Here is a 14,810-nt window from a genome sequence, read left to right as displayed (position 1 = left end):
TAGATGATAATAAGATGAGAAGAGAGGAAACCACAAATCAGAAAGAAATGAGATAGCAAGATAAGATAAATCTATACGATAATAATAATAATAATAATAATAATAATAATAATAATAATAATAATAATAATAATATTGGGCGACATAAAAAACAACTTGGATTTTTGGTCGTGGCTGTTTTTCCTGCAAGTTCAATTATTTCTAGAACAGAGGGATTAGAAGAATAAGTAGTGTTAATTGCGCGGCAGGTATAACGAGCAGGTCTAATCCTTCTTCCCCCCTCTTTGTATTGAGTTTTTGTGGGCTTAATGAGTGGCAGGTAGGGCTGCTTCCTGCTTTCTCACATGCTCAAATAGGCCTCTCACTGCTTGCAGTCCTGGACCCTGGCTGTGTACAGGAAACAATTGATTTTGAGCATAAAGTTAATTATGGCTAGAAATTAGACAGCCTTAACGTCGGGTAAGGACTCAAGGGTTGATTTCCTGACAGCTCTTAACACACTCTTACATATGATTCACGCATGTGCGTTTCTTTACTATAGACGGTGCCAGAACGTGAGGGAAAACGCCACTTACCTCATCTGCTCCTGGCCTGTTTATGCTTACGTAGTCCATTTTTGAAACAACAGGGTCATATTCAAACCTTGTTGAAAGTGTGTGTATATGCAATATATATTGCATATACACACATATATATATATATATATATATATATATATATATATATATATATATATATATATATATATATATATATATATATATATATATATATATATATATATATATATATAAGGATTTTTTTCCGGCCATATATATATATATATATATATATATATATATATATATATATATATATATATATATATATATATATATATATATATATATATATATATATATATATATGTGGCCGGAAAAAATCCTTTTGGGCTTGGTTCTGGTCTGGTCTGCATAGTTTCCTAGGCTACACAAACCAGTATATGGAGATAGCTAAGGCTCGAAGAATGTCGCAGTGGTGGGTTTATTATTGAAACCAAGAAGAAAAAAATCTTATTGAAACTTTTTTTTTCTTTTGATGAATTAACTCACGAACATGGAGGATAAGCCTGACACAGCGTCCTTTGAGCTTAAGTACGAATAATAATATAAGAAAAGAAGTCGTGCTTTGTGTTTCTGCGGGCAGAATCAAGTGCCTTTAAATCACAAGGTTGCACAAAAATAGTTCATGCAAACAAAATTATTATTGTTGTTGTTATTATTATTATTATTAGCATTATTGCTGTCATGGATGACGCAGTAAGTTTCTGCGGATTGATAAAGCTCCGCTGACCTCTGTGAGAAGGACTTTGGTCCGGTTTTACGCGTCAAACTGTCGCTGAAAGTTTTTTTTTTTTTCTTTAATTCTATTACCGGACGTGGGCTCGCTTTGTTTCACTATACTGTCGTATCAAAATGATTGACAAAGTAATAAACGCGTCATGCTGCTGCATCTGATTATGCCGCGGCATTTGCATTGGACATTGAGGGGAATATGACAACCTTGACACGCTGGGGATTTGCTCTGTCAAATAAACACGTCTCCAAGGATCTATATTGTTGTGCTGACAATACCTCCCCATTCAGTGCATTTCAACGTATTTTAAGCTCGTACATCGCGTAGATCAGCGTAGTTTTATCATTTATTTATTTATTTATTACCGTGTGCAAATGGGGGGCGTTAGCAAAGGTTGGGTCATAGGAAAAAAGATGGGGAACAATAATAGTACGAACGAATGAATAAATGAAGGCTTGGCCAGAGCGGAAATGAACTCTACATGGAGCAACACTCTTCCTTAATTAATATCTCCCCCGCCTTTCCACCTCCTCTTTCAGTGTTTCTCTTTCTTCGTTTCACAGGTTCAGTCCTCCAAGTGCCTCTTGACGTCGTAGTGGTCATACAAGCTGCGCACACTGCAAAAAAAACAACCATTTCTTCTTTTTTTTTGTAACAAACCATGCATTGCAAAGCGCATTGATTTCTTAAAGCAAGAAGGAAACAAACACTTGTTATTTCTATTTTTGAAATATTATAAATATAACACTGTTATAGTGTTTTTGTAAATTTTTACGCAATGTGATGCTCGCAGCATTTTTAAACTTTTAGAAAGCAGTTAAAAAAGATCTCTCGTGAATTTAATACTTTTAAACAGCCAACTGGCATTCTAGATGGAGGTCATTTGTATCCCACGGCGTGCCCACCTACAGCAGGTGATCCTGGTGTCGTAACGTGTCAGCGGTGGCCTGACATAAGTATAATAATAGTTAATAGAGCGTGATAGCGAGAATGGTATTAAACGTAACAAAGATGTGTCAAAAGCACAAAAAGTCTATGTCTTCATTAGCTCGATCTCCAAGGACCGTCGAACATTTCATTAGTGTGTAATTTATGAATGTTTGACAAATATTAAAGAGTATGTAAATATGAGAGGCATAATGTCTTTCCTGCGGGAGATGGCGAAATGACCCAAAGTCTTCGATACTGCTAGAGTGATCACATGCATTATGTTTCTTCTCAAACTGTGCATTTGCTTGTCTGTTTGGAACATATTTCCCATCTGACGTGTGAAATAGTGCAGATAAACCAATGATTCATAATACTGGCAGCATTTGCATCTCCTAATACTCTGTGTTATTTTGATATATGATGATATACTATCTTTTTTTATCGAGTGTATAAACGCACTTTTGCCATTATGGCTTTGGCTAAATCAGTAGGAGGGTTTTTTTTTTTGTCCTAAAACGGCCCATTTCCTTGTTTGTGAACCAATTCCAGCGCAGTGGCAGGAAAAAAAATCGTTATTTTATTGTTATTTCTGCAGCACTGGCTATCTTAACTTCTGGAGTTGGGAATCGCTTTTGTTCAGAGCAGGAGCTTCCCAAAAGTTGAGGAATAACCCTTTTTTGTTTATAGCGTTATTTGTTTGTTGGTGTGTGGGGGGAGTGGGTGGGTGTGCGTTTTCATTTTATATTTAATTTACACTAAATCTAACACACTTGTTCGCCATGACACTAATATGTGACAAATAAATAAATAAAATCAAACATTTGGCTCACACACAAAGATCAACAGAGGAAAATGCATTCGAAATATGATAAATTGCCGCATGTATGTCAGGTCGATTTATTCGCCAAAGGGTAAGTCTTCAAATTCCTAATCACTTATGCAGCATGATGCATGGCCCTCTTTTATGACAGTGAAGCTTGCAAATGTGCTGCACAGTTTAGATACGTCACTGTGCAGTTGCTGAACACCTAATATTTACTTACTGGAAAAGAAGTGAAATTACTTCATAACATGATCCGTGTACGCGTGTAATCCTCTTAAAGAGTTGTTTTGTTATGTATTTGAAAAAAAAGAAAAAAGAAAAAAGGAGGAAAAACAAGGTTTCACTTAATTCTCACTATTTTCCCCCCTACCTCTTCCACGCACTCAAAGTAAGTGCGCAAAGTCCTACAATAACGCCATATCTCAAATTGCTGCTCGCGATATAGCAACAAGTTTGCACGCATATATCGAAAGCGCATTAACAATACGAGTCATCATAGCTCTCGCGTGCTAATAGTCTCTGGTTCAGATTGCAAGATCAAATGAGAGAAGATCTCACATCAAAAGAGACCAAACAAGCGGGTCGCTGATTCATTCGTGCAGCTGCATTGAGTCCAAGGCCAACAGGCGTATCATACATTGAATGGGAGCTGCTATTCAGAGTGCAGGTGTGAAGTATGTGGCACATTCTGCCATATAATGTGGAGGTTGTTAGAAATCCGTGTTCGGGCCTATAGGCTACTAGGGGGCTGATTCTCATTGGAGGGAGCCCCACTCATCTAGGGAAGTAAAATAACTTAGTTTCCTGAAATCTGTGGATGACGGTAATCCCAAAACCTGGGGAGAGAGTTGAGATGTGGAGCGGGTGGGGGGAAGAGGAGGGTCTATAAGGTCTTATTGGCACAGATTTTTTTTTCCTTCTTCAGGTTCTTGTGACTTATGTTCAGTTTGCCTGCTATATACAAAAGCTGCCGCAGGGGTGTAGCCTTAAACCTGCCTCGGCTCTGCTTGCTCACCTCTTTATATGCGGAATACAGTTAATTTAGCTTTAAAGGCCGTCATAAATCTTTATGACGGAAGCTCATGGTAGCCTATATATCACGGTCACGTGATCTTGTAAATCCCCTCGGAAAACTAACCTTGGACGGTATCGGAATAAAATATTCAATATTCATGACAGGCTTTATGGTTGTAGTTAACTTGTGGGTGTGCATAGTTTGCCTTTTGACCTCCCTTCTCCACACTTGATCTAAGTCCAAGAAATAAAGTGTAATACTCCTTTGCGAGGAAAAAGCGGTGGAATATTCCTATAATAATATTATAAAACAATAATAAAAGAGTAAAATTTGGCGGGATTTTCTTTCTGTCATTTAAGTTGCCATTTTGACAGCTCAAATATAAATATATTTACTGTAGTAAATAATGAAATCAAAACACCTTTTTTTTTCTTAAATCAGTGTGTCCACACTGGCAGCCTTATTATAACAACTCTGTCCAGCTTTTCCGGTCTGTTTCTGGTCGGTCTATTGCACCTGTCTCTCTGTCTGTCTTTCTTTCTTTCTTTTTTCCATACCAATTTCAGCCTCTTCATTCCTGATAATTATGACCTGGTTGGTGTTGGAGGTGCTGATGGTGGAGCTCAGGCGTGAGGTGGGCGTGGAGGAAAGGGGGAGTGATGAGGGTGGTGTGGATGAGGAGGAGGAGAGGAGGGGGGTTAGTGAGCCTTTTACTCCAAGACTGCTAATCCCCCTATTAAAGGGGCTTTGTTCAATAATGCCGGACAGTTTCCGGAAGTAGGATTACCGCCTCCATTATTTTACAAAGAAATAATATTTCACACTCAAATGAGCCTTAGGATGCAGCCGTGATAGTGAGAGGGACTTGGAAGAAATGAAATAGATTAATTTTCTCTGTTTTTTTGTAGCGATTTGGAAGCTCGACCTCCACTCCCCCCTTCTTTTCTTTTTAATTGTTCCTTCTGCAATCAACGCGAAAATGTATTTCCTGTTGAACTCCAGCGTCGCCAACAGTTTCCTGTTTTGCTTCTTCAGCAGTCGTGTAGTGTTGCTTCTCCCTCCTTCTCTCTCTCTCTCTGTCCCCTTTATACCCCCCTCCCCCAACCTACCCACCCCATCCACGCATGCACACACACACACCTGTTCTCGATTCTTGACCCTAGAGATGGTGTCAGATCAGAGGTTGTCACTCAGCTGAAGGCTGGATGAGTGAGTCCAACGTGATCGGTTGTTAAAGAGCTCTTACTGTATTGACTGCCTCTGGTATCAAGTATCTATAAGCACACCGGGAATTTAACTTTTTAAAAAAAAAAACAATCTATATATAGTAAAAGCAAACAGTCTTCATATTTTATCTCTGCTATGGTAGCTACATACACGCCGGTTAACACTCTTTGGATCCAAGCTGCTTTGCAACCAAACCCCGCACACGCCCGCTCAGTTTCCGACAAAGCACAGGATGTTTCTATTTGGTCAACGTCATAAATTAGTCCGCGTAAAGGTTACCAAAACTGCGGTACTGCAGACCTGCACAGTCCCTCAACACTTGGCCACGGTCTTATTTTTAAATGAAATTAATCCACGTACACCCCCCCCCCCCAACTTTCATCTGTGTCCGCAGTGAAGATCGAAATCAGAAAAGAGAAAAATGGCTTAAAAACGCAAAACTGGCCACATGTAGCCGAGACACGGACCTCGTGTTTATAACCCGCCCTCTCCTTACTTATTTTCTAATCAAACAACTTTAAAAAAAAAAATGTTGCTCGTCGTTCGCTTTCTGCCTTGAATGGAACACGTTTTTTTTTTTACGCGACTCAGCTTCTTGTCCATTTTGATGGCTGGAACTAAAAAGCTTTAGAAGGCCCAATAGAGAGGAGCCCAACAAATCGGTGACAAAAGGCTTTCCGTGTCATCAACGTCGTTCAGACGACCTAAAAAGAATCCCTCTGATATTAACTTCCACTTCAAAGACTCTCTTTTTCAATTGAGATCCAACTATCTTGTTTTTTCTTTTTCTTCCTTCCTTTCACCCCCCTGCACTTATTAGACCTGGTGCTAAAAAACAAAGGCATCATCATCATCTTATTCTATTAGTATTAGTTTTCTTTGCTTTCAGTTGAGCCTCTATCACAGAGCAAACTGTCATGAACTTAACCAAACCCTGGAAACGCTGAGGGAGAGAGAGAGAGAGAGAGAGTAGCTGTGTGCGCTTTCCACCCACTTCTGCCTCAGTGAGGGCCAGAGTAAAAAATTTACTCCTCAGCCTGAAGTTTTCCCACTACAGCAAAGGTCTTCAAGCTTTTAGTTAACTGCAAATTTTCACTTTTTAATTATAACGTTGGAAAAGATTTCTGGCTGGGAAAAAATGGGGCTTTCTGCAAAGTCTGAAATAATTAATTTACTTGTCTACTATTGAAACGGTTATCATTAAAAGAAAGACTCTCTCCTATAGTTTTATGTATTTTGTGTGTAGAGTCTAAAATATGATTATGGTTACATTTTATCCATTGAGCGGTTAGGCCCTAAAGTGCAAGTCTATTATGGTGTGGGACAACTGTTTTTAGCGGCTTCTCCTTTGATTGTCGTAAAGTAGGCCCGGAGCAAAAGAATATATTTCTCTTCTTTATACTGCCCCAGTCTGCAGTATAAAGGACATAGATTACCGTTTCCTACCCCATGGGAAGCAAATATTACATTATTTAGAGCAGGCTTTTGAGTCCACGGACTTGGCCCCATATCATTTGAGTTTGACTTGGCTATTGCTATAGAAATCTTAATTCACCATGAGGATTCACCGTCGTGAAAAAATGGCTCTTTGTGCGAAATGCTCTTTGAAGTCTGGATCCGAATATTGTAGCCTTTCATCAAACTCTGCATCATACCACAGCTCAGCGGAGTAAGTGAGATTTAACACAAGTGTAGCACATTTTAGACCGCCCCTTTCACCGAGGGAAAAAACTTTAAAATTAAAAGAAATTATAAATGCATTTTTTTCCGAGAGGATTTTTCGTTTGATTATTACTTCGGAATTTAAAAGACATTTTGAATACGAACAGCAGGCATGAACGTGGGATATGTTAGCGGAGCTGACCTTCAAGCTATGCAGCAACAGATTGTTGAAGAAAATATATTAATAATATATAATCTCTTTTATAATATAAAGGCGTGTTAAGTGACCAAAAACAAACAAACAAACAAAACAAAAGTGATCTTTATCAAGAGACCTGATAAATTCTATAAACCCGAATAGCTCATGGATTTAACTTTTGTCATACAAGATTTATTCAAAATACTCACAAATTACAAGGCAATTCGGTACGCATTTTGAGTGCCGCTGGATTTCAGATATTCCAAAAAAAAAAAAAAAAAAGACAACAATGATACAAAAAAAAAAAAAATCACAAAATGCCCACTTTGATAAAAACATTTATAATTTCACGGTCGTATATCAAATACTGCAGGCATATGAAACAGCTTAATTACTGACCCTCTGCACAAATGTTTGGGAGGGGACGTAAGATGTAAACATAAAATGTTTTTGTACAAATAGCCGCAGTATCCGGTAAGAAACTGCTCCGAAGACAGATCCTTACAAAACTATCAACATCAACACATCGAAATTTACAAATGTACATTTTTTTTTCCTTTTTGTCTCTGTTGCCGTTGTTGTCCTAATTCAAACATGCACTTTGGTTCGGTAATACAAAATCCTTCAATGTTAGATTGAAAAATAAATAAAAACATATCGAAGTCCAAACTCATTTACAAAAAAAAAATATAATAATAATAATAATTTTACACCAACATGCCTAAGCCTACAATAATGTACCACATTGTCTAACAGATTTACAAGACTCTCTCCGTAAGTGGACCTGTGGGCCGTCAGGGCGTGTAGGCACCGAGCCAAACGCTCTGAACAAGTGATGTTTGAAATCATCACTTGTTCAGATGAAAATATATTCTTTTTATATGCCTGGAAATTAGCACGTCTTCAAGGATAGCACATTTTCCTTCCGATGTGGTTAAAATGCGTCTCTTGATTCTGGATTTCTGTTTTGTGGCTCATCCCCTTCACCCCCACCCCCCCACCCCCCCGCCCACCCACCAAAACAAGGGTACCAGTGGTCATAAACAGGCACATGGGCACCAAAGCCAAACCGCGTATTTAATTGTTGAATTGTGGAAATGTGTTTCTGTCTCTGCTGGTGTGTGTGTGTGTGTGTGTGTGTGTGTGTGTGTGTGTGTGTGTGTGTGTGTGTGTGAGCTTGAGCCGGGTTAAAAAACGTCCCTCGGTTCTGGGTTTCTGTAAGGTGGTTCGTCTGCGGGGTCGGGTGTAGAGTGCCCGCTGGGTGGTGTTTGGGCGCCGCTGGCACCTGAGCTGTGGCAGACGTACCACTCGCTTAAATTCGCGGGCTGGGAGGCTCCCACCGGCTCTGACAACACCGAGGAGCCGCCTGGTTCCCGGCCCAAGTCTGAGGAAGGGGAGACCAGGGAGGGAGTGGACGACTCATAGCCCGAACTAGGCGGAGGGGACTTGCAGTGCACCTTCATGTGTTTCCTCAGGGAGCTGGGGTGTGTGTAGGACTTATCGCAGCCTCTCACTTTGCAGTTGTAGGGCTTATCGCTGGTGTGGACGTGCGAGTGCTTTTTCCGGTCACTGCTGTTGGCGAAGCGTCTGTCGCAGCCGTCAAATTCACATTTGAAGGGTTTCTCACCTGTTTTTGTGAGACAATATAAAACACAAATAAGCGAATGAAAGAGTTCAAATGTGAACACGTGATACTCACCCCGAGGCACTAAGCTGCCTTTTCATTAACATACATTTTTCCCCCTACATGTCTTCACTTTTATATGAAATGCACAAACAACCTGGTTAAGTGTAACATATGAGAGCACGAGCTGAAAATGAACTATAAACTGTATGAATAGAGCCAAAAAGATGTAAAAGTGTGCCAGCTTTTATTATTTCATGTTTATCTTTATAATGCCATTTGATTTTATTTTGGTTCATTTACACCCCCCTCCTCCCACTTGCACTATGAAAACAAAAGTTTGCCTGCCTGGACAGCTCCCAGTCTGGTGTAAACATGAGGGCTGAACCCCTACTGTCCTGGGTCTATACCTGGTGTATGCATCCATCAAGGCATCAGTCAAAACAGACAAGCTACGAGCACAGACGTAGCAGGCCTGTAATACCGGCTCAAAATAATGATGAATCAAAGCACTGCCACCGCCAGGCTTCACCTACTGTGCGATAACGCAGTCTGTGTGTAATTTGAATCCTGCAAACGGTTGTGGACTGGCTGTAATTTTGCGTTTTAATAACAAGTATTTCTACCTGATTATGACAAGGCAAAAAAAAAAAAAAAAAAAAAGACAATCTGAATAAATTACACGGAAATCATCCACTGCTGATTTTTCTCCCCCGATTAAAGCTTTTGAGAATATGTAATTGCCTCTGTCTAATTACACTTGCGGGCTGAATATCAATTTGACCTTCAGCTGTTGGGTTGAGAGAGCCAATCAAGGATATTAGTGTAGTACAAGAAACCGTCGAGGAGCAGACCCCAGGGGCAGCCCCAGTCATAACTACACTTTCGGATAGGTTTTAAACATGATACCAAGGACCAGGCCCCTTGGGAGTCAACACACAGAAATAATTTAGCAGATTTGTACTTAGGTAATGTGAGCAAATTATATGAATAATACATAGGGTGCAGAAATGAAACAGAGGGATATTGCCATGTAGCCACCGATAAAAAAAAAAGAAGGGCAAAAGTAATTGTATTAATTTACAAGTCTGACTCGACATTGTCAGGCCTCTTTTCCCTCCAGTTCCACAGCACGTCACTGGGTGGCAAGCAGCCATGTTGCACCAGTATTTGTTTTTGCAGTTAAATCAGAGATGCTTTAAGCTGCATTGCATGCACACCCATCATTATGCAGGTAGTCAGTCAGCTGTGCAAACCTGCCTGTTAGTAAACTGTTTCAGCCGTCTCCACTTGTAAACTTGTTGCTTGAGCTAAAGGGTACAAAGGCTTAATCGACCAAAAAGCACGTTTTCTGTATGAACCGGTTACTTTCAGATTGATGAAACACACAGCTACACGTAGCTTACATGATTTTGAAATAACAGCGACAAAAAATGAAACACAATAATAATAATAATAATAATATTACTACTAAAAATAATACTAATAACAGATGAAGTGGGTGGCCAAGGCAAAAATAACGACACCATCTCCACATCATCATCACCATCATCATAACCATTATATCAGTTGCTAAAAGTGAAGATGCACCTTTCCAGCTTTGCTGCCAGTCATGTCTGGCAGGACATGCACTGAACTATTTGGACAGGACCTGACGTGGGCCTCAGTCTTTGTGCTGTGGTGTAAACAAGAGGTTGAACCGTCAAACGCCTGAGCGAGCTGTACCATAATCCCCAAACCTAACCTTTGTGAAACTTGCGAGCACTGATGCAACTCATAACAAACAGGTGGCCAGTAGCTGTTGCGTCCTGCTGTATAGGCTATCGAGCAGCAGCGCGGACTGATTAATTGCCACAGGTCATGAAAGTGCATTCTAATGCGTAGAGTTGCGTAAAATAAAATTACAATAAATAAATAAATAAATAATGGAAAATTATCCACAAAAAAATCACTTCACTTGCAAGTAGAAAGCGTGCAAACCCCGCAGCTGAATTTCAAAATGCGACTTGATAGCTCTATTTTACGATTTACAGTGCATTTCCAACAATCACAGCATTTCCTTCTATGAATATTAAGCCACTGACCTGTGTGCGTCCTTTTGTGAATCTTTAGATTTTCGGATCTTGCGAACACTTTCCCACAACCAGGGAACGGACACGGAAACGGTTTCTCCCCGGTGTGCACTCGAATGTGATTTACAAGTTTGTATTTTGCTTTAAACGGTTTGCCTTCCCTGGGACACTCTTCCCAAAAACATATATGGTTCGCTTGCTCTGGTCCTCCAACGTGCTCTACGGTCACATGCGTTACGAGTTCGTGCATGGTGCTGTAAGTTTTGGAGCAAAGTTTCTTCGGCGAGTGCTCCGGCTCCAGCCACTTGCAAATCAGCTCTTGCTTTATCGGCTGCCTCATGTAGCGGAAAAAGGCACCGGCTCCGTGGTGGTGGTGAGCGCTAAGATTCATATTCAGATTCAGACCACCGTAGCCATGCAAAGGCGAGGCAGAGAACGGATCAGCCCTGGAGCCTGCCACTTGACTCAAGTGATCAGACCTAACATACATTTCTCCAGGTAGTCCTAACCTTATTTGTCCATTCAGTGTTTGGCCACCCGGTGATCCGCTAGAAGGCTGCTCGTGGTGGAGTCCGGAGAAGAGGGTATGGTTCCCAGCGTCAGGGTGATGACCATAGTGTCCGGGATAGCTACCTGTTGTTGAGACAAACATTCCGTGGTGAGAGGCTGAACCAGCAGTCTGGTCAGTCAGTACTGGCATGGCTTGAGCTGTCAGATCTCTCCGGATGAGGAAATCCCTACCTGCAGATAAAGCCTGGGCCGTGTGAGACATAGAATAGGGGACCGATGTCGCCTGAACCGGGCCAAAAGCTCCCGTTTGACTGGAGACCACTTCACTGTGGCCTGCCATATGATGATTGTGGTGGTGGTGATGGTGGTGGGGATAATGATGGGCTGGGCTGATTTTGAGGGCCGCGGAGTGCCCCATGTGTTCTGGCCCGAATGGACTCGGCCCCAGGCGGGGTTCCGCAGTAATCTCCCCAGGGTGCGAGTGAGCCATTGAGTGTGGATGGCTGCTGAACCCCGGGAAGCCTGTCACGCTCTGAGGGGTATGGTGGTGATGATGGTGATGGTGGTGAGCCCCTGCCAAGTCAACTAATCTCAGCGCCGTGTTCCGTTTGGAAAACGTAGGGTCCATCACGGGGCTTCCCAAAGCATCCACGCTCATTACTTCCTAATTTTAGAATAACTTGACAGCAGGCAAAATAATAATGATGATGACAAATATATTTTAATCGCAATGAAAAAATAAAGAAAAAAAACTTTATAAAGTTAAGTCTATCTGCAGACTACATGGAATCCCATTCGGTTGAGAGGCAGCAGCAGGACGCTTTGATACTGAATAGAGATTCATGGTAGGCGCTGCAGCCCGTGGAGCTAAACAATCACCCTGCGCTCTAATTGGTCAGAGCTCTGTGATTGACGTCACCAGTGACAGTTTCCAACGTGAAGAAAAATGTCTTAGTGACAGCGAGCAGCTACCGCGCATGCGCAGTGCCTCGGGCAACGCTCAGGAAAAAAAGGAATAGTTGTTATGCAAAGGTTATTGTACAATAAAAGTCCTAAAAAGTTGATCCCGATATACAGTCGCCTCTCTTTTGTTGCGGCTCACAAAGGCTGTGAGGCTATGAAATAGCAATTTCCCCACTTTGATTATGTCCTTACAAAACAGACTGCTCCGCGAAGAGTGTACATATTGTCGCTGTAAAAGTTGCAAGGATCATAAATAATGCAGTGATATCTTTATTTTGCACTGCAGCGTATTAAGGGCAACTTTACGCACAAATTACGCGTAAGTTTACGCACGTAAACGATCGATGTCAGCGGAGAAAAACTTGTGCAAAGGACAACTCCACGTGGTAGTTTTAAATACTCCGGAGTACATACCATTAATATGCGCTTTGATAAATGCACATATTTACATATCCAGCCGTTTGCCCTTCAGCGCATACTACAGAGCTGACTCCGTGCTCTGCCTGGTGGGATCCGTGTGAGTAGGATGTGTGAATAGGGCGAGCTGCGGCCATTGTCCCGAGGAAAAAAATGTAATGGACGGGACCTGTTGTTATGATCCGGGGTAATTTTGCTTTAGACCCAGGACGGCAGCAGATGAGGGTCACAGAAGGTGGTGCCGTCGCAGACTTAAGTTCAAAATAAATCGTTTCTGTAGCCCACTGTAAGTACCGATACAAGCTTATCCTGCAAAGGATAAAACTAACCGTGATTATTTTTCTATCTTTGTTCGAATGCTTAACTGAAAGACAGTAATCGCTACAAATCGTAGCAAAACGCCGTGCGGTTATATAAATTATCCTCCACTAAGATGGGTATTTTTTTCTACACGGACTTTGTCTTTTTTAAACCGTCAGCAGACTAAAAGAAATCAAATGGTTAGTTATTACAATGCTGACTAATTTGTTTATATAGCTTCACACGGACTATAATTTTCAGCATGGTTGACTTTTTCGGTGAAACAATCTTGCATGCCGACACTGCAATAATTGTCTTGCAATATCATAACTGTGGAAGTTGTATTAGTTTTTTTTCTCTTGTGACGCTGTCATTACTTTGACTTTTCCTTATTTGTTTTTTACATTTTGGGAGTATGCGTTATATACACCAATTCGACATGTGCGGCTCATTTTTGAATGAAGTTTTATCATCTCTGTTTGCAGGGAAAAAAAGATGACTGTGACTTTGACCACTACTTTATGGATTTCACAATCTGATGTCAGATACGAGGTGTTTTAATAGGTGCTGTTTGTCTTCTACGTGGTTCGTAATTTGTAGAGTCAAGTCTAAAACCCCAAATTATTTTCAGAGTCGCTCGTCAGCATTTCCGTTAATGAGAAAAACAAGTGCACACAATCTGAACTTGTGTTTAGGGGTGACTGAATTCATCATTCTTAGATGTAGTAATTAAAATAAAGCAATTAACCGAATATTAAGTGACTTTTAATCAGCTACCATTTTTTGATAAGAGAAAATCAGTTGCAAACCTGTATTACTCTAGGTTATTTCTATGGATTGACTTGTCAAAACCTTTGCTGACAGCGTCATATCCAGCACATTAGAAACTGAGTCAATATTTTGAGACGTGACGGATCCAAAAGATGTTTATTAAATGGCCTTTACGCATGTGGCTCATGAGGCTCACAGCTGCAGCCTTCAGAGGCATCACAGCACCAGCGTAATGCAAAACTTTGAAGTGCTATTTCTGGTCCAAGTTGTGCATGCACTCACTCACTCTTGGAGACAAGTAAGCTAGGGAGCTGTATGAGATCCCAAATCAAAAAGCTGAATAATGCAGCGAGGTCTCATAAAACGTCGCATTTGCTCCTTTGGCTTTCACTTTAAACCCTCAAATAGCTTCTGCTAACAATTTCAATTCTGCACATGTAGTATCATAGCCGATTATTGGCCGTTTCATTAGGATAGCCTATAGCTTTTGCGCATTAAAACTAAATATGTTCAATTCATTTTGAGGCACACGGGGAACTTTGAGTGCGTTGCAGTGTCATGTACTACTGCAACAACTCTAATTTATCTTTTCATGTTTCAATTTTGTATACAATACTCTCAGCTTATCAATGATATGTCATTCTTACCGTTTCCCACCTGTTGAAATATCCCTCCAAAATTTTGTATAGCAGAATATGGGGACACCTAAAAGAAAAAAAAAAGTCGGATCAAGTCGTAGTTCTACTTGTTAAGTTGAGAACAACAAACCTTCCTCTCTTTCCTTGGTCTCCTAAGGCTGACTAGGAGAATGGCTTGTAGAAGCCAGTCTAGTAGCCAAGAAGATATTTTAATGGTTTGTATGGCACGTCTGTGCGTGTGGCTTTGAACTCTAGCAGCCGGAGGTTCCTGCAGAGAGCGCCGCAAATCCCACTTGATAACTTCGACAACCCACAACGTTTTAC

General features: G+C 40.9%; 1 protein-coding gene across 2 annotated transcripts; it reads right to left on the bottom strand.

Moving 5' to 3' along the window:
• Positions 1-5,413: 5,413 nt before the first annotated feature.
• Positions 5,414-14,489, bottom strand: zic4 (zic family member 4). Of its 2 annotated transcripts, XM_085172446.1 has the most exons (3): positions 11,629-14,489; positions 10,900-11,520; positions 5,414-8,818 (listed from the first exon to the last, which is right to left on the bottom strand). In XM_085172446.1, the coding sequence occupies exons 1-3, from the start codon at positions 12,053-12,055 to the stop codon at positions 8,379-8,381; spliced, it is 1,488 nt and encodes a 495-aa protein (XP_085028572.1). In that variant the 5' UTR covers positions 12,056-14,489; the 3' UTR covers positions 5,414-8,378. The 2 variants fall into 2 exon arrangements, with proteins under 2 accessions (XP_085028572.1, XP_085028571.1); XM_085172445.1 differs by having other exon boundaries at positions 10,900-14,487.
• Between the last annotated feature and the right edge of the window lie 321 nt (positions 14,490-14,810).

This window comes from Neolamprologus multifasciatus, chromosome 9 (assembly GCF_963576455.1).
Source record: "Neolamprologus multifasciatus chromosome 9, fNeoMul1.2, whole genome shotgun sequence".
Classification (NCBI taxonomy): Eukaryota; Metazoa; Chordata; class Actinopteri; order Cichliformes; family Cichlidae; genus Neolamprologus; species Neolamprologus multifasciatus.
The sequence above is the reverse complement of the archived record's forward strand: the minus strand, read 5'-3'. Positions and strand labels throughout refer to the sequence as shown.

What these genes read in the sequence shown, in the direction of transcription:
- zic4 (XM_085172445.1), bottom strand. Translation starts at nt 12,055, where the DNA reads ATGAGCGTGGATGCTTTGGGAAGCCCCGTGATGGACCCTACGTTTTCC. An exon ending in TCACAAAAGGACGCACACAG is followed by an intron (nt 8,819 to 10,899) that starts GTCAGTGGCTTA and finishes TCACAAAAACAG; the next exon opens with GTGAGAAACCCTTCAAATGT.